Source organism: Triturus cristatus, chromosome 4_1 (assembly GCF_964204655.1).
Source record: "Triturus cristatus chromosome 4_1, aTriCri1.1, whole genome shotgun sequence".
NCBI lineage: Eukaryota > Metazoa > Chordata > Amphibia > Caudata > Salamandridae > Triturus > Triturus cristatus.
The window spans coordinates 591,270,448-591,295,837 of NC_140585.1; the positions used below are offsets into that span (position 1 = coordinate 591,270,448).

Here is a 25,390-nt window from a genome sequence, read left to right on the forward strand (position 1 = left end):
AGGGTGCCCTTCTTAAGACCTTCTCAACAAACTGCTGCCATATACCGGCTGTGTGTCGTACGATATAGGGAAGAGACTTGTCCGACCGCCTGCCCCGCATCAGTGCTTCCTGCAGCGTCTGGGTGTCTATCCTGTCAGAGAGAAGGCATTTCTCCCAATTGTCCGTGTCTGTGAGCCAATGTGCCGCATGTTGTAGATGGGCCGCATAATAATATAAGTCGAAGTGTGGAGCTTCCAGACCGCCCTCCTCATAGCTGCACATGATAGTCTTGAGAGGTATCCTACTGCGCCGGCCCGCGAAAAGCAGAGACATGAGTAATGTGTTGAGAGTTTTGAAAACTTGTTGCAGCAACGGACATAGTGAGTTCTGGGGTACGAATAGTGTCCTAGGAAGCATCAGCATCTTAGAGATGGCCAACGTGCCCATTAACGAAAGTGAGAGTGTTCTAAAATGACACCAACTGCTGTAACGAAGAGATTGTGCAGTCTAAATTCCGGGCTAGCGCCTGTGTGTCCGTCGGGGCCACCTGTATCCCAAGGTAGCGGAACCCTGTCCGTTCCCAGCGCAGCCCGAGTTCTGGGAGATCCTCCAGGGGCACTGAGGCCAGCCCCGCCAACGTAAAGATCAGGGACTTACCGTGGTTAAGTCGTAATCCAGAGACCTCTCCAAACCGATCTAGCTGGTGCAGCAGTACCAGCAGGGCGTCCCGGGGAGAAGCCAAATAAAACAGAGCGTCGTCAGCATATAGGGAAACAATATGACTCGTGCTACCCACTCTAATTCCCCACTGTTCCATATCAGTCCTGACCCGGACCGCGAAGGGCTCTATGGCCAGGGCGAACAATAAAGGCAAGAGGGTACACCCCCGGCATGTACCCCTTCCCAGTTGCCAATCTTCTGACCTCGCGCCCCCTAGTTTTACCCTAGTGCGGGGAGCCATATACAGGATGCGAATCCAGCGACAAAATTTGGGACCCAACCCCACAGCGTGTAGGACCTCAAGAAGGTATCCCCAGTCCACTGTGTCGAACGCCTTGGCGAGGTCAATAGATACCGCACCTCATGTAGAATGTGATTCAGCCGTCGCAAATTCATAGTCGTGCTTCGTCCCGGTATGAACCCACACTGATCCTCATGGACCAAGTGAGTCATGTATGGCGCTAATCGAGAGGCCAAGAGCTTGCATAGGATTTTAACATCTGTGTTGATCATCGTGATCGGACGATACGATGAGGGCGCATGGGCTTCCTCTCCTGGTTTTAGAATCATGCAGATTTCCCCCTGTGTCATGCTCGGTGGGAGAACTCCGCGTTCAAATGCCTCAAGATAAACCTGCAACAGGAGTCGGGGAAGTGTACCCGTGAATGCTTGATAGAACTCTGGACGGAACCCGTCACTACCCGGAGATTTGGCTTGTGGTAGGTGCTGCAGGGTGGATTGTACCTCGCCCAGTGTTAGGGGTTCGTCAAGTTCCTTCTGTGCCTGTTTAGGTATAGACTGTAAGGTCAGATCATGGAGGTAAGGGAGATAGGAGGCCTCGCTAATTGCGGGGTCTGCGGTATATTGCAACTTGAGATGGGATTTGAGGACCCGCAGCAGTCCCACCTCGGAGTGCACCAGGTTCCCCGTGGGCTCCCGAAGAGCCACAATCGCAGCAGGGGCGTATTCCCGGCGGAGAATCCAGGCCAGAAGACAGCCTGATGTATCTCCTTCCCTATGAAGGCGTTGTCTGTACTGTGTGAGGGTGTATTTGTCAAGCCTGTCCCAAATGTCATGAAAGCGTTCCCGGATGCCATGTTCCCTATCCCTCCCCGTTATGTCAGGGGCCTCAGAGGTCTGTACTTCCAAGAGGTGGCGTTCCTCCTCCTGTAGCTCACATTGTAGCTGCTTTCGAACCCCGCAGGTAAGGCTTATGCATGCCCCTCTCACCAAAGCTTTCAGGGCTTCCCACTTCTTGGCCTGCGATAAGTCCAACCCGCCCCAGTTTAGGTCCACATAATCAGTTATGGCAGTTTCTAGGCAATGTTTTCCTACCTGGTCCTCAAGGATCTCCGCCGGCAACCTCCAAGTCCGTGGCCGACATATCTGCCCCCCCCAGCTAACCACACACACCACAGGGGAGTGATTAGATAGGAATCGCGCTTGGTGGGTCACCTCAAAGGACATAGCCACATCCGGATATGCGAGTAAGACCATATATAAGCGACTGTGTGTATAATCAGTGGATGAAAAGCAGGTGTACACTTTCTGGGTTGGGTGTCTCAGGCGCCATACATCATGGGCTCCTATATTCCCCATGACCTCTCGGAGTTTCATTGTCATCCTTGGTTTCGTGCCAGTGCGGGGTGGGAACCTATCCAGGAGAGGGTCTAGGACACAATTAAAATCCACCATCCAAAGTAGTAGAACCTCCAGCTCCGATACCAGGACCTCCTGCAGGGAGTGAAAAAAGTCCAGGTCATCGGTGTTTGGGGCATAAGTGTTCATTATGGCAACATCCCTCCCATCTAGTTTAGCTCTAAGGAGCAGGTATCTCCTATGGATGTCAGCTTCCACATACTGGATGGCAAATGGGACCCCGGGGGCCACCCATACAAGGACTCCTCTGGCATAAGAAGAGAATGAAGAGTGGAAAACCTGTCCCCGCCATTTCTTCACCAATTTCTGCGCCCCTTCATCCGTGAGGTGAGTTTCTTAGAGGCATGCTATCGAAATCTGATGTCTGCGGAGAAAGGACAGGACCCTGTATCTCTTGGTGCATGTACCCAGCCCCCTCAAATTCCAGCTTAAAAATGTAAACCCCATGTATGGTAAAGTATCCAATCCCTGTGCTCTACGTGTCCCGTGTAGCTACCTAGGCCCTATGCCCTAAATGCGATACATACAATGCCTAAAAAAACCAACAACACCCCCCTTTGAATACCCTCCCCTCTCCCACGAGCAATTTACTGGCAACAAAACATGCAGAAATGCCCATCCCATGCTGGTGCCAGGACGTGCACAGCTGTCCCATTAGCCCAAACGGGGCCAGAACTACTCCACAAAAGAAGAAGAGAACCCCCCACCCCCAAGTCAGCTCCCGACTCAACCAGCCACCTCATGGCATAATTCAAAGTCCCGAACTGCCCAAATATGTATCCGTGAACGCTCATGTCAGAGTGATTGGCAAATCCTACCAAATGCTTACAACATCAGCTCTATTTCGACAAGTAATTCTCCCAAGTCCCCATAAGACAACAATCACTAGACCTCTAATGTCTGGCCCCTTCCACCCCAGCAATAGGAAAAGAAAAAAAAAAATATCATCCTCAGGCGGTGCTGTATTGGGCGTAAGTGGGTCCATGACCGTTTACGGAACCACATGAGTGGTCGACAGGAGAGTCTCTGGCACCAGGCTCTCCTCAGGAGTCTCTGTCACTGTCTGTGAGGGAGGGTCGTCGGAGTCCGATGACTCCACACGTAGGGCGCCGTCGTCCCCTACAGTGATCTGCTTTCTCTCCGCTTGAGCATCGTCCGCAAGCTGGCTCCTGCGGTTCCTGGGAGGTCTGGTCCCCCAGGTACTCCAGGATCCCCTCTGCTCGCGCTGGGGGAGGGCCTCTCCCCTAATCTCAAGCCATTCCCATACTTCTTCCGGAGAGTCAAAGAAATGGGCCTTTCCATTTGTTATCACCTTGAGTTTCGCAGGGTACAGTGACATGTACTGTAGGCGGAGTTCACGTAGCTTCTGCTTCATGCCGAGAAAAGATTTCCTTTGTTCCTGCACCTGACGGGTATAGTCCGGATAAATGGACACCTTGGCATTGTCAAAAGTGAGGTCTGCCGCTTCTCGTGCTGCTTTCAGTATACAGTCTCTGTCCCGATAATTCAGAATTTTGGCAATGAGGGCCTTGGGAGGAGCCCCCGGCGGCAGCGGAGGAACCAGTGCCCTATGGGCTCTCTCCACCACAAAGACCTTCGACAGACCTGTGGGGCTTAGTACGTATCCAGTTCTCCAGAAATCGCTCTGCATTGCCCTGTTCCAAGCGCTCTGGAATGCCTAGGACCCTGATATTGCTTCGACAGGCCCCCCTTCCGCTTCCTCGGCTCATCGTTCTAGTGCTCCAGTGGTGTTGATGAGCTGAGAGACCTGTTGCTTCAGAGAGGCCACTTCCCCCTGGAGCTGGATGATGTCTCCCTCCGCCGTGGAGACCTTATCCGTCACCTTCCACAAATCCATCCGTAGTAGATTCACATCGATGGAGACTGTCTCAATTTGTTTTTCCAGGGCAGTACGGGACACCTGTATCGCCTCCAGGAGCTCAGCGGGCGTCTCCACGTTTGGCAGGAGTAAGTATCCTGCGTCAAGGCAGCTTCCTCGCTGCAGAGCCGCAGCCAGTCCGCAATGGCTCACTTCCCAGTGGCACCAACAACCAGAGTGCCCTCAGGCGCCAGCAGGGGAATCCAAGATGTCCCCTCCAAGTAGGGCGAAGCAGGCCAACACGCCGTGCCCCAAAAGTGGTGGGGGAGACACGACCGCCCGAACACCGCTCTTCAAAGACCACTGTCTGGGGTCATCTCGCGGCCCAGCCCACGAACCACAGCACACGCCAGGGTTGGCGGGGGCGGGGAGGGTTCCGCCTGCTCACAGTTCAATTGAAGGGTTTCCCAGCAACAGTAGGCACTCCCGCCGCTGACTCCAGGGCTTCCGGATCAGGCGATGGCAGGCCTGACCCACAGACGCACTCTAGGGCGATCCCCGGGACCGTCTATTTCCTCAAGGCCCAACAGTGAGGGTCGGGGACAGCGGATTTCAGGAGGCCCCCAATGGCAGAGGACGCCGCCTCGGCAGCCGGGTAAGCGGAGAGGGATTTGCCGCCCTGTAGATCTCCAGCTGGCGTAGGCCTCGTTCCAGGGCACCTCTGTCACGGACGCCAGGGCCCCCGGGCTAGGGCGATAGTAGGCCAGGCTCCCAGACGCACTCCAGGCCGATCCCCGTTGCCCCGCGAGGCCCCTCGGGGACCGTCCAACTCTTCAAGGTCCAGCAGCGAGGGCCAGGGTCAGCGGAGTCCAGGAGGCTCCCAATGGCGGAGGGCGCCTCCTCGGTAGCTGCCGAAGTCGCCGGGCAAGGGAGAGGGATTCGTCACCCATGAGGCACGCGCAGACCTCCGGTTGGTGTAGGCCTCGTCCCCGGCCTCGCGTGATTGCAGGTGACCGGATCGGCAGGCGCAGAGCCATCGCGGCCAATTCCGGGCACTTCCTCCGTCCCGTTTTCCCACAATGGTGCCCCTGCGGCGTGCAGAGTTCCAGCCGCACAAGGGAGACGGTCGTGGGCGTCAGCAGACAGGATAATGCAGGATTTGGTGGCAGGCTGGTCGGGAGCCGAAGGAGCTCACGTCCTCTCGGCCATGTTGCTTGGCCACGCCCCCAATATATATCAGATTTAAGCTGTACTTTAAGCTATTTTATTTGTGTGTATATATATATATATATATTACCTACTGGCGGTCGCCAGTAGGTAGATATAGTCAGGACCTATTTTCCATAGGAAATCCGCAACATTCTATTTGGAATAACGTTGGCGCCGATTGCCGAATCTTTGTGAAATTATCCAAACTATTGGCCAGCTCCGGTCCGCTCCTATCCTGAAAATTTCACAGTGATTCGTCAAGCAGGGGCCGAGAAAAAAAGGGGGGTCCCAAAACGCGTTTTCCCCATAGGACCTGTTGACGCAGCTAAACGGAATTACACCAAATTTGGCAGAGGTGTATACACGTACACACACGTACGTACACACACACATACACACACACGTACACACTCCTCCAGTAATGAATCAATTGTAAATTAATATTTATATAATTTACTTATTTATGCAGTGACCTATATACATGTTAAACATAAAAAAAAATATCCATAATATGTACATTTGTTAAGCAGAATTAATGAAAATCTATATATTTATAAACAGGATTATTATACACATCCATACAAAGGAATACACATATCTAGGTACACATATATAATACAAATAACTGCTTATATACACAGGGATATGATGTATATTTATGTTGGAGTACGGTGGTTATGGGGGGGAAGAGCCAACTCGAGTAGATAAGGTAGTTATCCGTGGATCTAATGTTTGGGGGTAAAGAATTCCATAGTTTGGCTGCTTGAACAGAGAAGGATGTGTCACCTATGTTTTTTTCTTGTATGATAGGATTTTGAGGCGAGGTTCCAATCTAGAGCTGAGGTTCCTTTGTTGAATGTATTTATATAAAAGCAAACAGACTTTAAACACATTACAGAATTAGCACAGAACAGATGGTGATTAAGGAAATAAGAAAAAACACATCTTTCATAGATTTTCAACTTGAATAATTCCCAGTCGTCAACTTGAAAAATCATGATATTTCGTGGAAGAAAGTCTTGTAGCTTATACGACCAAGACAAGTTAAGGACTTACCTTCTACTACAGGCTACTGTTGGTACAATTTTCATTCCCACAAATGCAGGACTGAACATGCCCTCAGCAAGTGAGGAGGGAGGCTTGCATGTGATTCTATAAGATACCAATACTTGAGAAATGTAATGAGCTTTAAGTGACTTTTCTACGCCACCATTGGTGTATCGAGTCACAAACTTGAAATATGACTAACTAGCAATACAAAGAAGATAAGGAAGCTAGGAATGAGGTTTGCCTTAACAGGAACATGTGCATGAGTGCCACCACCCATCTCTAGCCTCTGCCTCGTACTGGATATATATATAGGCATCCTTGTGAACAAGTGGCACGTCTATCATGTTGCTGCTTTGCAGATTTTATATAGTTTGCTCCACAAAGAGAGCAACAGAAGCCTCTCTTCCTCTCTAAGATCACAGTTACTTACGCAAAAACTAATAGTTTCTTACCTGTCAGTGTAGTTCTGCAGCTTGAAGAATTTTCTGGGTTCACTATGCTGTGCATTATTCCGCCATCTAGTGGTTGGGTCCGGAATTGTAGTATTTCCCCCTTTTGTTATTGTTGGTGGGCGTCGACGACTTAGTACCATTTGGTGCACTTCGGTGACGTCGAGGGACTTCTTCCAGAAGCCTCACCTTTGGTAGCCATCTTTGGATTCTTTTTTCTTTGTCATTTGTTTTTGTCATTTGTTTCCATTCTTCCACCTTATGGTTCTCTTCCTTGGCGGAGTAGGGTGGGTTCGCTAGTGAATCCAGAATATTCTTCACGCTGGAAAACGACATTGACAGGTAAGAAACTATTCGTTTTGCAGCATGAATCTTTTCTGGATTCACTATGCTGTGCATAGACTCTGTAATGGTTTGTTAGTCTTGTGGTGGCTGGGTGGAAGATGAACTTTGGTTTGTAAATAGATGCTGTAGGGCCCTCTATCCTACATGTGCTTCCTTGTTCATTTGAATGTCCACACAGTGAATGTGTGTACCGAAGACCATGTTGCAGCCATGCAAATATCTTGAATTGGAGTGTTAGCAAGAAATGCAATTGTTGCTGCTTTTTTCCTGGTTGAATGCGCCCGTGGCGATTCCTCTAAAGTTTGCCCTGCTTGCTTGTGGCACAGTTGCATGGCTTGTGCTATCCATCTTGCAATTGTGTTTTTAGTTACTGGTCTGCCCAGAAAACCTTTTGCAAAGGATACGAATAACAGTTTTGCTCTCCTGTAGTCTTTATTTTTTCCACGTAATACATGACTGCTCTTCTTGCGTCAAGTGTGTGTAAAGCTCTTTCCGCTTTGTCTTTTGGATTTTGAAAGAAACTTGGTATCTTCAAACTCTGATTTATGTGGAATTTTGATACCACCTTTGGTATGAATTGTGGATCTGTCCTCATGAGAATTCTGTTACTGTGTATTTGAAAGAAGGGTTCCTGTAGTGTTAGTGCCTGTAGTTCGCTAACTCTATGTAGTGATGTTATTGCCACTAAACATGCTGTTTTTATTGTAAGCATTTGCAGTGTTGCTTTGTGGAGTGGTTCGAAAGGTGCCTTCATTAATTGTGCTAGAACAATGTTTAAATTCCGTGTTGGTGCTGGCACCATTTTTGGTGGTGCAATTCTTTTTGCTCCTTCCAGGAACCGTTTGACCACCTGGTGAGGTGAAGAAACTCTTCCCTGTTTCCCCTCTTATGTACGCGACAATTGCTGCTAAGTGTACTTTTAGTGATGTAAAGCATAGTTTACTTTGTAGTAAATGCGTGAGGCATTGTGATTTTTGTTGACAGACTTTTTTAAGACACCATTGTGTGTATCTTTTCCATTTTGCAGTGTAACACTTTCTTGTTGTTGGTTTTCTAGCTTCTCTTAGAACAGCCATTGTGCTTTTGGGTAGTTTGAGATGTGCAAATTCTAAGTCTTCAGGAGCCATGCTGCTAGTCCTAGGCTCTCTGGCTCTGGCAAAGTACTTTCCAGTCTTGCATAGTTAGCAAATCTTTTCTTGCCGGGATTTTGTGCATTGATCCCTGCGAGATTTCTTGGAGTTTCGAGAACCATGTCTGTCTGGCCCATTGTGGTGCTATGAGAAACACTGTCATCCTGCAGATTCTGCATTTGCTGATTACTTTGTTCAGTAATTGTATTGGGGGAAAAGCGTACGCAAATATCCCTGACCAGTCTATCCATAGCGCATTCCCCAGGGACTGGTTGCAAGGTCAGCTGGATGCGAAGTTTTGGCATTTTGCATTCTGGGGAGTTGCAAATAGGTCTATCTGTGGAGTTCCCCTTTTCTGAAATTTTTCCGCACTTCTCTTTGGTTCAGTTCCCACTCGTGGGATGCTGCAGTTTGTCTGCTTCTAGATTGCCCTTCCCTGGTAGGTGTATCGCTAACATATCTATTCCTTTTGGGATTGCCCATCTCCACATCTGCTGTGCAAGATTGGATAGTGCTACAGAGTGAGTTCCTCCTTGTTTGTTTATGTAAAACATAGTTGTCGTGTTGTCCATTTGTATCAACACCTTTTTCCTGTAGAGCTCTTTCTGAAAGGCTTTTAAGGCTAAGAAAACTGTTTTTAGTGCCAAGATATTGATGTGTTTCACCGCATCTTGTGGTGACCACAAACCCCTTATTTTGAGAGTCCATGTGTGCTCCCCATCCTATTAGGGACGCATCTGTTGTTATGGTCACTGTTGGTGTTGGAGGTGTGAAAGGTCTCCCCTGTTCTATGTTTGCTCTGTTCCACCATTCAATCTCCTGATGAAACTTGTTTGTGACAGCCACTAGATCATCCCAACTCCCTGTAGCTTGTGACCATTGTGTTTGGAGCCATTCTTGGAACGGTCTCATGTGTAGACGGATATTGGAAACTAGGTGAATGCATGATGCCATCATTCCTAGTAATTTCCCCACTGTCCTCACTGTCAGACGATGCCCCTTCTGGTATAGGTGAGTCTCCTTTAGCAGAGCTATTATCCTTTTCTCATTGGGGAATGCCTTCCCTAACACTGTTTATTTCTGCGCCCAAGAACACATTCCTGCATTCCGGTTCTATTGATGACTTCTGCTCGTGTATGGAGAATCCCAGCTGAAGTAGTGTCTCCATCACTTGCTGTATATGCTGTTTGCATAGGTTGTATGAGTTTGCTCTTACTAACCAATTGTCTAAGTAGGGGCAAACATGAGGTCCTTGCCTTCTGAGATGTGCTGCTACAGTTGCTAGGCACTTTATGAACACCCTTGGTGCTGATTTTAGACCGAAAGCCAGTACCTTGAACTGATAGTGCTGTATGTTTATGACAAATCTTAAGAAACGTCTGTGTTTTCTGTTCATTGGGATGTGTAAATACGCATCCTTTAAGTCTATTGTTGCTAGGTAATCTCCGTTTTGCAACTGGGGTAACACTTCTTGTAGTGTACTCATCTTGAATCTTTTCGTTTTTACAAACTTCTTTAGAAACCTTAGGTCTAATATTGGCCGTAATGTTCCATCCACCTTTTGAATTAGGAAGTATGTTGAATATACTCCGTTGTTCTTTTCTCCGTGCGGTACATGTTCTATTGCATGTTTTCTCTGAAGTTCTTTCACCTCTTTGACCAGGTGAGAGAGTTCTTCTTTTGAATGTGTCCTTTGTCTTGCCCTCCTGTGCGGAGGCTGTTTTGCTAGTTCTATACAGTAATCGTACTGTATTGTGTTTAGAATCCACTTGTCTGTGGTTATTTCTTTCCACCTTTCTTGAAAACTGCTTCTTTTTGTTGTATGTACTATCACTGTTGGTCTTTGTGAGAGTACCTCTGTGTGAGTGCAGTCAGTCGGTAGAGGTCTGTTGTCCACCCCTTTGTGTCTGACCTCTGGCACGGGGGGGTCCTCGAAAGGATCCTCTTCCTTTGTTGCTGTCCCTTTGTGTGTTCTGGTTCCCGGCTTGGTATGTTTGCCGGTAACCTTGGTGTGAGGTAGTAAGTTGTTGCATACCTCTTCCCGCTGGCCTCCTTGATGGTGTGCCTCTACGCATACCTCTGAACTGCAGGGCTCCCATGGATCTTGTGGTTTTGTTGTCCTTTTTTAGTTGATTTAATTTATCATCAACCACCATTCCAAACAATTGCTCACCATTGAATGGAGAATTAATGATGTTGCTTTGCACTTCTGGCTTGAATCCCGAGATTCTGAGCCATGCGTTTCACCTTTCCTTTATGCCAATCATCATTAGTCCGCTGGATGTTTCAGCAGCATCAAGGGCAGATTTCAAACATGTGTTTACAATGTTCTTGCCTTCTTCTACCAGGTGGCTTGCTCTTTTTTGGAATTGTGCTGGGAGGTTTTGCAACAGTTCCCCTACCATATCCCAGAGCAGGTACGCATGCCTGTCGAGCAATGCATTGGAATTTGCAATGCGCCACTGGTTTGCTGCGCTTCTCTCCATCTTTCTTCCTACGAGGTCCATCCTCTTACTTTCCTTGTCAGGAGGTGGTCCTACTGTAGTAAGCACATTCACCCTTTTCCTTGCTGTTGAGGCAATGATAGAGCCAGCTGGCACTGATCCCCTGATGTATAAAGGGTCTTTAGAGGAGTGTTTATATTTTTTCTCTGATCTTGGTGTTCTAGCCTTGCAAACAGCAGGCTCCTTGAATGCCTCTTTCCCCTGGTCCAATACACTAGGCAGCATTAGTAGGAAGTGGTTCCTAGATTGTGAAGGCATCAACGTCTCCAATAAAAAAACAGGATTGAGGTTTTTCTTCCTCTAGCTGAACCCCATATGTTTCTGCAGCCATCTTTATCACCTGGTTATAAATGCCAATGTCATCTGGGGGAGATGGCCTTGAAGGATATGATTCTACAGACTCTTCGAGCGATTCGGCGTCGAGGTCTTGCCACTTGAACCCTTGAGTCTCCGAGTTCGACGAAACAGCGGATGCTTGTTCGTCTTGTTCGCCATCTCCCCCGAAGAATTAAGAACCTTCCTCTTCGATTATTTCTGGGGTTCTTGGTGGTATTGTTTCTTCGACAACCCCTTGGGTTTCGGTTTCCCTTGTTTTCAGCGGTATTTTGAATTGCTTCAAGCTTTCAAAGTCTTTTTTGTGTGGAAGGATATTCGCCATTTCGGCTTTGAGCCGTCATCTCTTTTTCTCAATCTCGGCCTCGTGTGTTCCGGCGCCTAGATTGTTCCCTTGCCATTTTTCGACTGACGACGCTGAAGCGGTCGTCGAGGTTTGCTTCAGTCTCTCTTTTTTCGACGCCGAGGCGTCCTTCTCCAGACAGTCCTTCGACGTCTTGGTTTTTTCGAGGACCTTTGCCGCTCCGGAGTCCTTATCCAAGGATCTTACGGGTCTGTCTTTGTTTAGATGCAGCTACAGTCGCCGAATGCTTCGACGCCGAGGATCCTTTTTGTGTTTTAGAGTCTGATTTTCGAGACTCTTCTGGTTTTTGCGAGGTCGACGAATCTATTACCTCCTTCGAAGTCTTCCTCTCGACTTCCACGACCAAAACTTGTTTCCTCGTCGCCTTTGGCGACGTTGTCTTCCTCCTCACTGGGGAGGCCCGGGTCTCGCAGCGATGGCGGTGGTCCTTGGCCCTGCATGTTGTAATTTGCACGTCACTGCCTTTCTGTTACCCTCAACGTCTTCGGGGTGAAGACTCAGCAGGCGTTACAGTCGTTGCTTCGATGGTCCAGCGGCAGGCACAGGTTACAGACCGGGTGCTGATCCTTTTGAGCTTATTTATGGTGGCAGTTCTTACAAAACTTGAATGGCGTTTGGTCCACTACCGCGCCCAGAGAGCCCCCGGCATGCACATTATCTGGTCATCGACGAAGTCTGGATTTCTTATCTTCGTCGAGCTGCGGTTGTCGTTGATTTAAAAATGAAAATGGAAAACTCCGCTCTACTGGTTTTTTCCAATGATTCTTCTCGGTTTTTCCCACAATTCTTCTCTCCAATCTCAGGAGCTTCTATGTATCGATCCAGACCCAACGGCGGAAAAAAGAATCTGAAGATGGCTACCAAAGGAGGGGCTTCCTGAGGAAGTCCGTCGACGTCACAGAAGGGCACCAAATGGTACTACTTCGTCGACGCCCACCAACAACAAACAAAAAAAAAGTCAAAATACTACCATTCCGGACCCAACCAGTAGATGGCGGAATAATGCACAGCATAGTGAATCCAGAACAGATTCACGCTGTAAAAGTAGATGCTTTTTATAGGGGCAGTAATAGTCTCGACCTACTGTGCTATTCTATACATGCAAATTGCTAGTCGTATAGAGCGTTCCAAAAGAAATGAATAACTTGTTTGATATCCTACAATACAGTTTTATGCAAATACATTTTTAAGCAACTTTTGCCCCCTCAAACTTTGAAGAAATCTCTGCCATAAAAGAATAATGTGAAAACAGGGAAGGCATTAATAGTGGGTAGTTCAGATATGAAGAAGTCTGTACTTGCATTTGTAAGCCATTTCTAGAGCGCGGCTGGTACCTAAAAGGTACCCTGACTCTAATAACTGCAAACTGAGATTTATCACCTCTGCACAAACCTTTATTGAGCAAATAGCCAGATCTTTTAGACTTTTCTGAAAGGAAGCAGTTCATTGATTGCCTTAATCTTCTGCGGTCAGCTGTTAAAAATTTCAGTCCCACTACACTGTTTCAGCACTATGAGCAAGCAATGCAAAAGCTGGACTGATATGGATCTAGTATGTCATGAAGTTTCAGGTTAGCTGTGAGCTGATTATTTATTGCTCTCTCCAATATCTTTGCTGGATATGGAAGTTGTGAAATTGGGCAATAGTTCCTTAAGATATCAGGGTCAATCGTGGGCTTTTTGAGAAGAGGGGTGACCAGTGCTGGCTTCCATGCCTTCAGAGCCATGGATAACGGGATAGATTTATTGCAAATATCCTGCCAATACATATGAAGCACTACAAGGCCTTCCCACCAGATCTTAGGTGGACTACGTCTAGAAAGATCCACCAGAAGTCTTATCTATTAAGCCTATCAACTCTTTGGCAGAGATGGTGTCAATTTTCTCCACGTTCTTATCAGATTTAACTACGACCCCAGTGCCCAGTGACTACTGCTTCGGGTTTGAATTGAGCTGCGCAGATGGTTTTGATTTTATCTGAAAGAAGTCTGACAGCTTATCACAGAGTGATTAAGGTCTTATCAGCTGCTGAGAGAGCCAGGCAGGGGATGCTAAACATTGTATTATTTGAAAGAGATCTCTGGAAGCAGAAAAAGACTTTAACGTGCTCTCTGCATAAAATATCGCCTTAGTCTCATAGACCAGCCATTTAAAAAATGTCAATGCCTCTCAACTGTTGCAACACTTCCTGCATATATTATTGGACCTCCATATTCTTTCCAATCTTTGGTAGTACCTTTTTTCCTTTCTAAGAACGTTAACATACCATGGTGCAGATGGTCTTGAGCACTGTCTCCTAACCAGGGAAAGGGCATGTTCTACTGCTTTTATCACCCATTCTCTAAACATATTATAACTAAGATTGATGTCATTCCCATTTAATGCTGGAATCCTACCTAACAGCACGCTTTCAAACTGCTCCAGCAAAGGTTTATTTGGAGTTGTTCGGGGATAACTATCATGTCATGTCACACAAATGTAAGGAAATATTGGAATTAACTAAAGATTTGTTCTCAATTCAAACTCCTCTTAAGGGAGCAATTTATTGTGTAAATGGGAATAAGTGGGAATCTTACTTGGATGTGATGAACAGCAGTAGAACTGTACTACATGTAACAATTGTTAAGTAAGCATTGCAAGCTGACTTGAAAGACAGACATTATTTGTGTCAGGACAGTTTTCAGTTCCCTCACTGACATCAATATAATTGTTGGGAAGAACATATAAAATATTCTACGTATTTTTTGTTTTATGCTCCACTGTGAGCACAATGACTTTGATTTAGGCTCCCTCGTGTATCAAGATAATCATGTACTGAAGACCATTTAAGCTGGAATGTTCCAGGTTGAGAAGATCAGGCAGAAAGTACAGTGTTTTTACCCTGATGGATGAAAGCCTCAACTAGTACCAGTAACAAACTCTGCTAAAAAGGATCTTCCTGTTTTCCTCTGGGTTGTGTAAACTTCTGACTTCTAGCATACCAAGAGTCAGGCTATTAGGGACAGGAATATTGGGTTCCAGTGAAGCAGTTGGTTCCGAGATATGTATGAATGCTGAGGTAATATGCATTATTTATAACACACCTCTGAAAAAATCAGGACCAATATTGTCAAACCCATGAAGTTGCTAGCAGGAGGAGTGTACAACAAAGGAACCTAACCAGGTCTTTCGCCAACAGGGTATCAAGGTGTGTTTTTTCACTCTCTGATGGTGAAGTACCAGCCTTTTTTGTTCAGGGCATTTATCAACCGGCCTAGGGGGTTTGGACCCCACATTTTTTGAATATCTATGCAGATCATGTAGATACAGCTAGTGTCAGCAGGTCCGGTCTCTACTGACTGAGCCTGCTAGCTATTAGTCCTTTAGTGCTTAATGTCTTAGTAAGGGCTTGTAACTGCAGTGACAATAAACAGCAGGTTGCTCTTCCACGAGGAAAGGGGTGCCCTTAGCGATACCATTCCTGTGCCTGAATTGTACCAGTGCGCCAGCATTTTTCACCACTTCCTATTTTTTCTGGACTGGTGCTAATTACAGTCTACTTTGAGAATCTGGTGAGATGTAGGGAAATTCTTTAACTAGTATTGTTTTACAGAAGAGTGGGACTTCCTCTAATCATGTTAGGCTGCTGCAGCCATCTGTTTTTCCAGTCTTCAGAAGGCATGCTCCCAAAAACAGCACGCAAAGGAACTGAACAAGACATGTCTTTGCTCAATAAAAGTCCTGGTCACTGAAGCAGTAGCAGCTAGTCTGCCCATAAATGGGTAAATGCACAAGTTCTTCCAACTAAGATGAACTGCTGCCGAGATCAAGCACTTTGTAACTTTCTGTGGTTTTGACCAGGCCGAACACTATCAATTGGGATTAGTAATGTTAGGGGGTTGATAAAAACCAGAGGAAATTCTAATGGAGTGGATAAGGATACGAAAATATAGGTCTCGAAGTTTGATAGAGACAAGACATTTTTTCTTATTTAGAAGACAGATTAAGACCTGGAGGTACAGTGGGTCAGAATCCTGAAGAACTGCTTCTTCAGGTATTTGTTATATGCTTTTGTAGCATTCATACCCTAACAAAGCCACAGAGTGCTCAGATTTACACAGGTTGCTGGGCACCTGATAGGAAGTGTACAAGTGGAAGGCCTTTGGATGTGTTGAGACCTATGTGAGCAAAGTTAGTCACAGTGTCTGAGTTTCGAAGACATGCTAAAAACATGCTCAACATGCATCACAGCAAACACAATCGGATGACAAACGGAGTGCTGAAACTTTTCTGACACTCACCCCAGTCAGAGATCTGGGTTGAATCCATCATCATTCTTCTGCTCACTGAGCCACCCCAGTTTGGACCCAGCCATATGCAAATCAGTCTTGACAATTATCCTCACGGGAACAGCCCAGCCCGAACTGCCAGGCAAGATCCTCCCCGGACTGGAAAAAAACATCCTGTGGCTGTTTTAAGGGGTTAACACCCCTCATCAGCCTGGCTGGCCTAAATCCAGTGGCAAAGTGAGCAAGGGACCCACGTCTGGGCATACCCTGGCCACTTAGGGTGAACATAGCAAACACAATAAGATGACGGACAGAATGCTTAAACTTTGCATACACTCACCCCTGGTCACAGATCTGGGGTGAATCTTCTGCTCACTAAGCCACCCCAGTTCATCTTATTGTTTACTATGTTCGCCCTAAGTTGTGAGGGTATGCCCAGACGTGGATCCCTTGCTCGCTGTGCCTCTGGATTCAAGCTAGCCTGGCTGATGAAGGGAGTCCAGAAAAGAGGTCATGTTTACAAACATCCACTGGACAACTGAATGTAGGCATATCAGCTATTTATATGAACCTTTTTATACGCATCAATGCCAGAGGAACTTTCAAGCTTCAGAATGATCTGAGTGTCGTCAGCATAATTATAGCAGTTGACATTAAATGAGTATGTCAGCGATGTTATTGGACTAAGGGAGGTGTTAAACAGAATGGGTTTAATGATTGATTGTTGTAGCACACCAGCTGTGGGTTTCAATGGATCGGAGAAAGGAGAAAAAGTGAAATGGTAAGCATCCTGTCAGTGAAGTTAGATTGAATTCCAAAGTCATGAAGGGGAGAGTGGGGTCATGTACCATGCCAATAGCTGGAGAAAGATGAAGAAGGATTAAGGCTGCTACTCCACCAGAGGCAATGGTTATTTTGATATCATAACATGTTGCAATCAGTAATGCCTCAGTGCCATGACCAGGATGGAATCCATTTTGGTAGTCAGACAGCAGGTTATTATGTTAAAAGAATGGCAATGTTTGTTGTAATGCAGATCTTTCAGTTTTTCTTAAAAAGGACATTCACTAGTGGCACACTGTTATAAAGGTCCGAACCAGGTTTTTTGTTAACGTAGCTTTTGATATGTATTGTTTCAATTTAATTTTAGAAGGTTCTATTCCCTAAAGGAGGATTGATTATGACCCTTTGTAGCATGTGAAATTGCAGAATCTAGATTTCTTTTCTACAGTAAGTATTTGGAGTAACACACTTTTTCAATTTAACTTGTGTATGCTTACTCTACTGTCCCTTTTAGAAGCCAGATCAAGATCTCAATCTCAGATGACTTAAGATACCTCTAATTTCCCTTTTTTTGAGGGAGTGGGAATTGGCATTTCTTTATGAAGCCTATAGGATGTCCGAATTGGATAATGTCAAAGGTCCACTGGTCTGTTGTAATGTATTTTGTGATTTGATATACTACCCTCTATTGGTGTCATGCTGGGGTCATGGAAGAGAGGGGAGTCAGGTGTTCATTGTAGTCTGCTGCGAGTTGGATAGTGTCAACTCTCTGCATTTCGTGTTGTGTCTTATGGCGTGCTCTCAAGGTTGATAACACAGATATCTATATTTTTAGACACATGAAGGCCGACAAGAAGTTGGGGAGTAGTGATATGAGGTACTACTACTTGTTGCCAGAGACCACCTTCTTGCTCACTGAAAAGAGTAACTTCTCGCCTTGTCACGATCTTGGGTTCCCACCGTGCAAGAACTTAGTTCAATGGGTCCACAAGAATGAAAAATACAATTGGACAGCGACCCATACACAACCCTTTAGGCAAAACTGTGCTAGTGATTTTTCCTGGTCACGATTAGTCTGTCTAGATGAGTTCAGGGACACAGTTGAATTCCAAACCCTCTTTCATAAATGAGTAACTCACTCAAAAGATCACTAAGAGAATGGGGATAACACTTTAAACCACACAGACTGCAAACATACATACAGCAATGAATGACATGGCCAATAAAACAATATAAACATTACTAACATGGCAAACAACCTACTAGCATCCTAAAACCCTATTGATACTTCTAAGCGCTATGACAAGATTTAGCAGATGCAGAAAACAGCTAGCTTATAAATTGAGTTTCTGAAGGAGGATCGCCTAGCATACCTTTTCTCAGTACAAAATCACAACCTTGCCCAGGAATGATGATAGTGCCGGGCTAAAGGCCACTTCTCTGTGCTGCTTTCGGAGCCCAGTAGCAACCCCGAACTGGGGTTGGTATGTTGCATTAAACTGATAGTTCCATTGCAAAGCCTCTCCAACTAATGGTCAGATACCGGAGTTTGTATAGTAGCCGATAGTCGATTTTATCTCATGCTTATAAGTTTAAGCGGCGGCTAATTCGTCTAAAGAGTCATTCAGGGTTATTAAGGAGCTACTGAATGCCCCCGATCCTCAGGTTATCCACGAGGACCCTCGTAAAAAATGTACAGAACTGGCCTCGTTTTTCAAAAGCAAAATTGACAGTATACTGGCCTCCCTTCCTCGGCTAGATGAGGTCACGTCCTCGGGGGATAATTCTACCTCCCATCTTAGGTTGCAATCGGTGGAGCTGGCCTCCCTGGGTCCGGTCACTAAGGAGGAAGTCTTGATGGCTTTGGGGTCCATGAAGAGCGGCTCCCCGAAAGATCCAGTACCTGTTAAATATCTTAAACTGGTGTCATCTGTAATTGGTGGCCCTGTGACGGACCTGATAAACCTGTCTCTCGCCCAGGGGGTAGTTCCCCCTAGTTGGAAAGGGGCGGTGGTTAAGGCCCTTTTGAAAAAACCTAACCTTGATCCCGCCGACCTCGCCAACTTTCGGCCTATCTCCTTGTTGCCAGGTATCAGTAAGGTGGCTGAGAAGCTGGTGAACAGCCGCCTTTCGGACTTCTTGGAAACCAACTCCCTTCTGGGCGACTCCCAAACGGGTTTCCGCCCCGGTCAGGGGACTGACACCGCCCTGCTGGCCGTTGTGGAGAATGCGAGGAGCATGCTGGATTCGGGAGGCTCAGTGGCAGTGATCCTCCTGGATCTTAGCGCTGCTTTTGACACCGTGGACCATCAGGTGCTTCTCCAACGGCTCTCGGGGGTGGGGATTACGGGTCTGGCCCTCAAGTGGTTCGCCTCCTTTTTGGAAGGTCGCTCATTTGAGGTCTGGGAAGGCCAGGAAAAATCCGCTGCATCTCCTCTCCAGTGTGGTGTGCCACAGGGCTCTTCATTGAGCCCTACCTTATTTAACGTTTACATGGCCCCCCTGGAGAGTGTGGTACTGCCGCTGGGTATTAAAATCATCAGCTACGCTGATGATACTCAGCTGGTGGTTGGCCTTTCCCAATCGGCGCACCATCCCGACCGGCTGCACACGTGCCTTGGTAAGATCTACACGTGGATGTGCAGCTCAGCCCTAAAGTTAAATGGTTCCAAGACGGAATTGATGCTGCTGGGGAACTCTTCTCCATCTTTGTCCCCCAGCAGCTGGCCTGACTGTCTTGGACCGGTACCCCCCCCCAAGCAGGAGATCAAGAGCCTGGGGGTATGGCTGGAGCAGGACCTATCGTTTAAAATCCATGCCAAAAAAACTGCTGGCGTATGCTTCGGCCTGCTCCGCTCAGCCCAGAAGATTCTGCCTTTGCTCCCAGTAGCCACTCGTAGGCTTCTCATCCAGGGACTTATCATCTCGCGACTGGATTTCAGTAATGCGCTCTTCCTGGGCGCTCCCGAGGCTACTTTGAACAAACTTCATCAAGTGCAGAACGCGGCTGCCAGGCTCCTGACGGGTCTCCCTAGATGTCAATCTGCTCGCCCGGCGCTGAGGGCATTGCACTGGCTCCCGGTGAGGGACAGGGTGAAATTTAAGTCACTCTGTATCGCCCATAAAGTTTTGCATGGGGTAGGTCCACCTATTCTGGAGGAATTGGTCCAGCCCTACAAGGCCTCTCGTTCTCTCCGCTCTGATCATCAACATCTCCTTCAGGTTGGCAGGGTGAAGAAGGCAAGAACCGGGGGCAGAAGATTTTCAATAAATGTGGCCTCTCTGTGGAACTCATTGCCCCTACAGCTGCGCTCGGAAGCCAGTCTCCTTCGGTTTCGTAAACTCCTAAAAACTTTTTTGTTCGCTGTGTAATCCCCTCATCCTTGCAGCAGCGGTATGTGCCGGCAAGCGCTGGGATGCCTATTGGTAACCAGGCGCTATACAAAACTCTGAATAATAATAATAATAATAGTTTGCCGACATTAAAGTCCCATCAAGACAAAATAGGAATGGCGATAAATGCACCTCTTAATTCACGTGTAGAGATTTTAGTCTCCACTGTAAGTGACCATATTAATATGGCAGCGACCATAATATAACCAACAAAAATATGTCAGCCTAGATAAGAGGCGGGCTTGATGCTAACACGTCTGTGTGTCTAAATTTCACACTTTCTACCAAAGAAAAAACTGTCTGCAGGCAAGAATATGATAAAAGTAAAAGAGATTTAAAAGGTCCCTGCCATAGTGTTTATGACAACCTGGAGGTTTTAATGGATGGTAGGGCTTTGTCTTTGCAAAACAGTGCTTTCTATCAAACATTATAGCAACAATGCAGGCTCGTACTGCTGGCCATAGAAGGGTATTAATCCAGAGGACTTATTCATCCCACAATTGCCAATCAAACTTTCCTAAAGGGACTGTGGTACTGGAAGCTTTCGCTGTTGTAGCTGTATATAGTTGAACGCCTTGCTTATTGAGGGACTCTGCACATGGAGGCAGGATTGCAAAACCATCTCTGTGCAGATTCTAAGTTGATAGACTGTGGTTTTGTTTGTCTAGTTAGGGGGAGCTGGAGACTTTTCTGACACTTGATCTTTTCTCCATCTGAGCAAGACTCAAGAGGTGAATACTGCCTGTTTCATTACTAACATTGCCTCTCCCCAAAGATATTTGTAATAACCTTTTATTGAAATATTCATGAACAAGCCATCTACATTGTATCAAGCTACAAGAGTTCAAGGATCTTTTTCACATGGTCTCCGATTCACAGTATGAAACCGTAAGAATCTATTCAATAATACAAGCAGAGGCTTCATTTAAAAGGGAACTTATCTAAACATAGAAAACCATGGCAGACCATATCCATACATCTTCCGACATTACATTTATAAGCATTTAAATTCTTGTAGTGAGGTCCGTAAGTGCAGTAACATCCGGCAATAACACAGTACTTTTAAATAATACCTGTTCCCATTCAGAAAAGCAAGAGACGGAGACGGCCCCTGGTCCTTGCTTTAATTCTTTAAGATTTTCCATACCAGAGTGCCCAGTTTAATTGTCGCTGTCCTTGAAGGCTCTTAAGACCTTATCCCAGAGATCAGCTACTGGCGCCTAGGCACCCCACCTGCTTCCTCCCTACGTAGGGTATCTTCCTCAGTCTGGGCCCAATGCACCACAGCTTGCATCCACAGATCATATGCAGGTTCCTCTGTAGCTTTCTAGTATATAGGAACCAGCCTATTTGCTAATATCAAGGCAAAAACTATAAATCGATTGCCTACTTCTTTGGGTTTAGGTCTGGAGAAGCCTTAAAACAGACATACCTCTGGAGTGCATACTAGCTCCCTATTTAGGGTGTGGCTTAACTTTTAGGTAATCCGTTACCAATATATCCCTTTCTGAGAGCATGTCCAGACCATAAAGAAGACATCTGCAGCCGGCATGTTCCACCAGTAGCAATTCCCGGGGTCTATCTTACATGTCGGGAGGTAAGACTGATTTATATAGATTAACTTGATAAACTTTAGTCTAGTATTCCTGAATACCTGCTGAGGGTAAGACAGTATCCATTCCCCTTCTCTGATTTTGTTCCCCAAGCTCACCTCCCATCTTGTCTTAGTTCTGTCTAGGTTTATGCCCATCAACGTATTTAACGCCTTACAGAACGAGGTGGCATCCTGACTCAATCGGCCGTAATGGCTGCAAAACCTCATGTCGCTGCGGCTCCTCCATACTAGCCCTCCATAATGATTTAAACAACCATGTCAAAGCATCATTTATCAAGAACTGTCCTGGTGATAGTACATATTCCTCAAAGAAGCCGATTAAGCAGATAATCCTCCCTGTAAAATAACACTCCGCAAGTGTCAATATCCCAATCTCAGTCCAGTGAGAGAGCGGTCATGTGGCAAGCCTATCCTCAAAGATAGTTCCCTACTCAGATGGCTCTAACAATTTTCTTGGACTCTTCTTTAAAGTCACATAAGAAGCAGTATATTCCTTATGTAAATACAGTTTTGTGCAAGCTTCTTTTATTAGTGTGTAACTTTGGTATTTTGTCCTGGGGTGGATTAGTAAATAAGGTGTGGTGGGTTCCTTAGGTACATTTCTGGTGCACTCTACAACAGGTCTACATAGTCCTTCCACTCATCGTCAGGGTATCTTCATCTCGGAATGCGTCTTCCTGCTGCCATTTATATCATGCTGCTTCTCACTCTGCTTAGCCACAAGACAGAGGATTTGTTCCTCGGTTTTCACATCTCCTCAGGTGAAGGAAATATTTATGGTTAGAGCTTAAAATGCCCAGCATTATCATACTTGATACAGACATACAGAAACTCACACATGACCATCAGCTTCACAACTTATGGGTTGGATCCTGGCGCAGATGAGGAAGAAAAACGTAAAATTCTTTTTATGATCTATTGTACATATTACAAAAAAACACTGCAGTTATTTGGGCCATCAGTAGCTGAAGTTAAAATCTTTGTGGCCAGGAGTTGCAGTACGTAAGAATAGGATGGAAACAGATTTCCTCCACTTCACCTGCACAGTCATTTTATTTTTTAAGAAAGGGATTGAAAAAAAAGTGCCCAGATGCTGGATCGAATACTGCTTCCTGAATGGACGTTCCGGCTACACATTTTGTCTTTTTTCTGAAATATGTGTACAAGAAGTTTGTAGACCATGTAGGGAGTGCACCCAGTACTAAAGAGACCAGTGTAGTGGTCAACATGACATGTCTTGAAGAGCTGGTATGTGTAGATGCCATTTTCTAGGTTGTCTTGGTTGATATACATACTGTATATCAACAAAAATAATAATGGTCTCACTGAAGTAATATTGGTTGACAGAGAAGCCACACTTGATGTGATCATTGACGGAGAGGTTGTCAAAAGCTTGATGAAGCCCTCTATTGTAGTCACTGAGAACATTCCAATTTAACCTCCTAGACAACTGCTTTAAACAGAGGATGTTAGGGTCAGTTGTACAATGCTCACCTCTTTGAGAATAAAAAAAGTAGAGTATTCCTTTGTGTTTTGGCCGAAATGGGCAGACATGTCTGTTGACCTTCAGGGATACACTTGGAACAAAGGCAGTAAATGCACCTCACATATGGGTCACCTGTGAAACATTTTCATGTCCATGCATTTAGTGGAGTTTGAAGACAGGTGTATTGGTTTTCAAAGTACATTTTATTATGGCAAAAAAGTTAAGTAACATTCATTATAGCCTAACAGCACGAAGATGATCTGTGGAGCAGCCCAGGAGTCACACCAGGGCTCGGAATGGGCATAAGTGTTTCCTCTGTCTCGTGAAGCACTGGAGGCTGCACAATTTGATTACATGTAATGAACAGAGCAGCATTCCGTCAGGGTAACTCTTCTACTATGCTCTTGAAAATCTGAAGTATGAAGATCTTTAAAGGAAGGGAATTGCTAGCAAAGCACCTCACAAGGCAGATCAAACAGCAAGGTGCACCAGGTACCAATCTTTTTTCACTAAATGTACGTAGATTTTTTAATTGCTGCACGCATAAAATCTTAAAAAGGATTCCTAGTTTGACAACCGGAAATACTTCAAGGATCCGGGGTCTATGAAATAGTCTGGGCTGAAAAAAATATCCCAATGAAGAACACCTTATGATTTCATGACTAGGTCATTGGAACCACCATCAGTGAACATAATCACCACGAGACCAAAGAAGTAGAATATTTCAAAACACATAGAAGCCTGCAAACAAAGAAACTGATATAACAACTAACTCTCAAACACTATAACAATAATTATGATGGATTCTGATGAAAGCAAGCCCAGGAATCAGATTTAAGATCCTCATACAGTACAGAAGAAAACTCCCATGCCAACTTACTACAACACCTTTGCTAGGAATCCTTTATCAAAAATGTAAATTAATACACAATCCTCTGCTGGGAGTAGGAACATTTTCAAAGTAATACCTATGTTTCAGCTTCCGGAGCAAATAGAAAAGGGGTACAGTACAAACTCTTAACTGATACCAGACTGCTGGGGTCACAGCTTGAGGTGTGTGAATGATGTAACTAAATCATTCCATTGTATATTACAGTTGTATTTTATTATTTTTGTTCACTGGCCACATTAGCTTAATACTACTTAGCAATGCAAATACATTTTAAGATATATCTTTGGTGCAGCCTTACTTTTTAAAATAGATGTACACAGTGCAAAGGTCTCAACTTTATGGTGTGAAAGACAAAAAAACATATGCCTGGGATGTAAATCTGAGGATCCTTCGGGAGCTTGGTTTAAAAATAGAACTATTTAACAAGGTGGTAAAAGACTAAAATAAACCCTGACAAAATATTCTCCACATAAGCATGGCAACCAAAGTTTAAATACAAATACATGCCGCCTCAGTGAGATTATATATTTCCCGGTCAAGGAAGTGGTACACTATACATCTTTGTTTGTATCTTAAAGATGTTTGGGAGTAGGAGAAACCAGTCAGACGAAAAGCTATGGGTTAAGTCTGAACTAGAGCAGTTTAGGGCATTCACCATACATTTGGCGTATCATGGGAAAGATCTATACAGACTCTTCCTCAAATCACCACACTATATGAATTGTGAGACAAATGCTATAGTGTCTTCAGATGGAGTTCATTAAAATGAAATTAATTTCTCTCACTCAAATGCTTTCTAATTTATGTTTTTTTCCATTATGGTTCAAGGGTTTTGGGGCAGCACAAAGACACACAGTGATTAAACTAATCATTGATTAAAGAGATTACCTAGATACGCTGCAATCAAAGTCGATGCCATCATACAACGAGTCCACAAAACAGTTTGAGCTTCCTAAAGTGGATAACGCGTGCTTTGCAACATCAGCACTATTCATCAGTTTCATCATCGCCCGGGCATTTCCTTTTATATCATGCTTGTAGGATCTGCATGCGGGGAAAAAAAGACATGCACACAAATGTAAACCTGTTAAGACCATACTTGGACATCAAGATGACTGTCCATTGTATATAAAAAACAGTATGAAAGAAACAGTAAAAAGGCAGGTAACACGGCACTTAGTAGGAATATCAAGACTGCACACTTTACTTTGATGGTATTAACAGCCGGCTTCGCTGCACATAAAACATCCTTCTGTCAGGGAGAACAATACACTTGAAAAAGAAAACAAATATATGCATCTATTTGCTGTTTTTTTTAATTTTATTTTTTAGAATAAACGAAGTTGAAGCAGAAAACAGTAGGCTGTAAGTCCATTTGAATGATGTGGAAGA

The 25,390-nt window shown here is 45.4% G+C and overlaps 1 protein-coding gene across 1 annotated transcript in view; it reads right to left on the reverse strand.

Annotated features, from left to right (window-relative positions):
- Window positions 1-25,390, reverse strand: part of HSPA14 (heat shock protein family A (Hsp70) member 14) — a 209,650-nt gene that overhangs the window by 80,868 nt on the left and 103,392 nt on the right. The window contains exon 9 of the mRNA XM_085652930.1: window positions 24,887-25,042. Within this exon, the coding sequence (XP_085509056.1) occupies window positions 24,887-25,042 (156 nt within the window). The remainder of the gene's footprint in view (window positions 1-24,886; window positions 25,043-25,390) is intronic.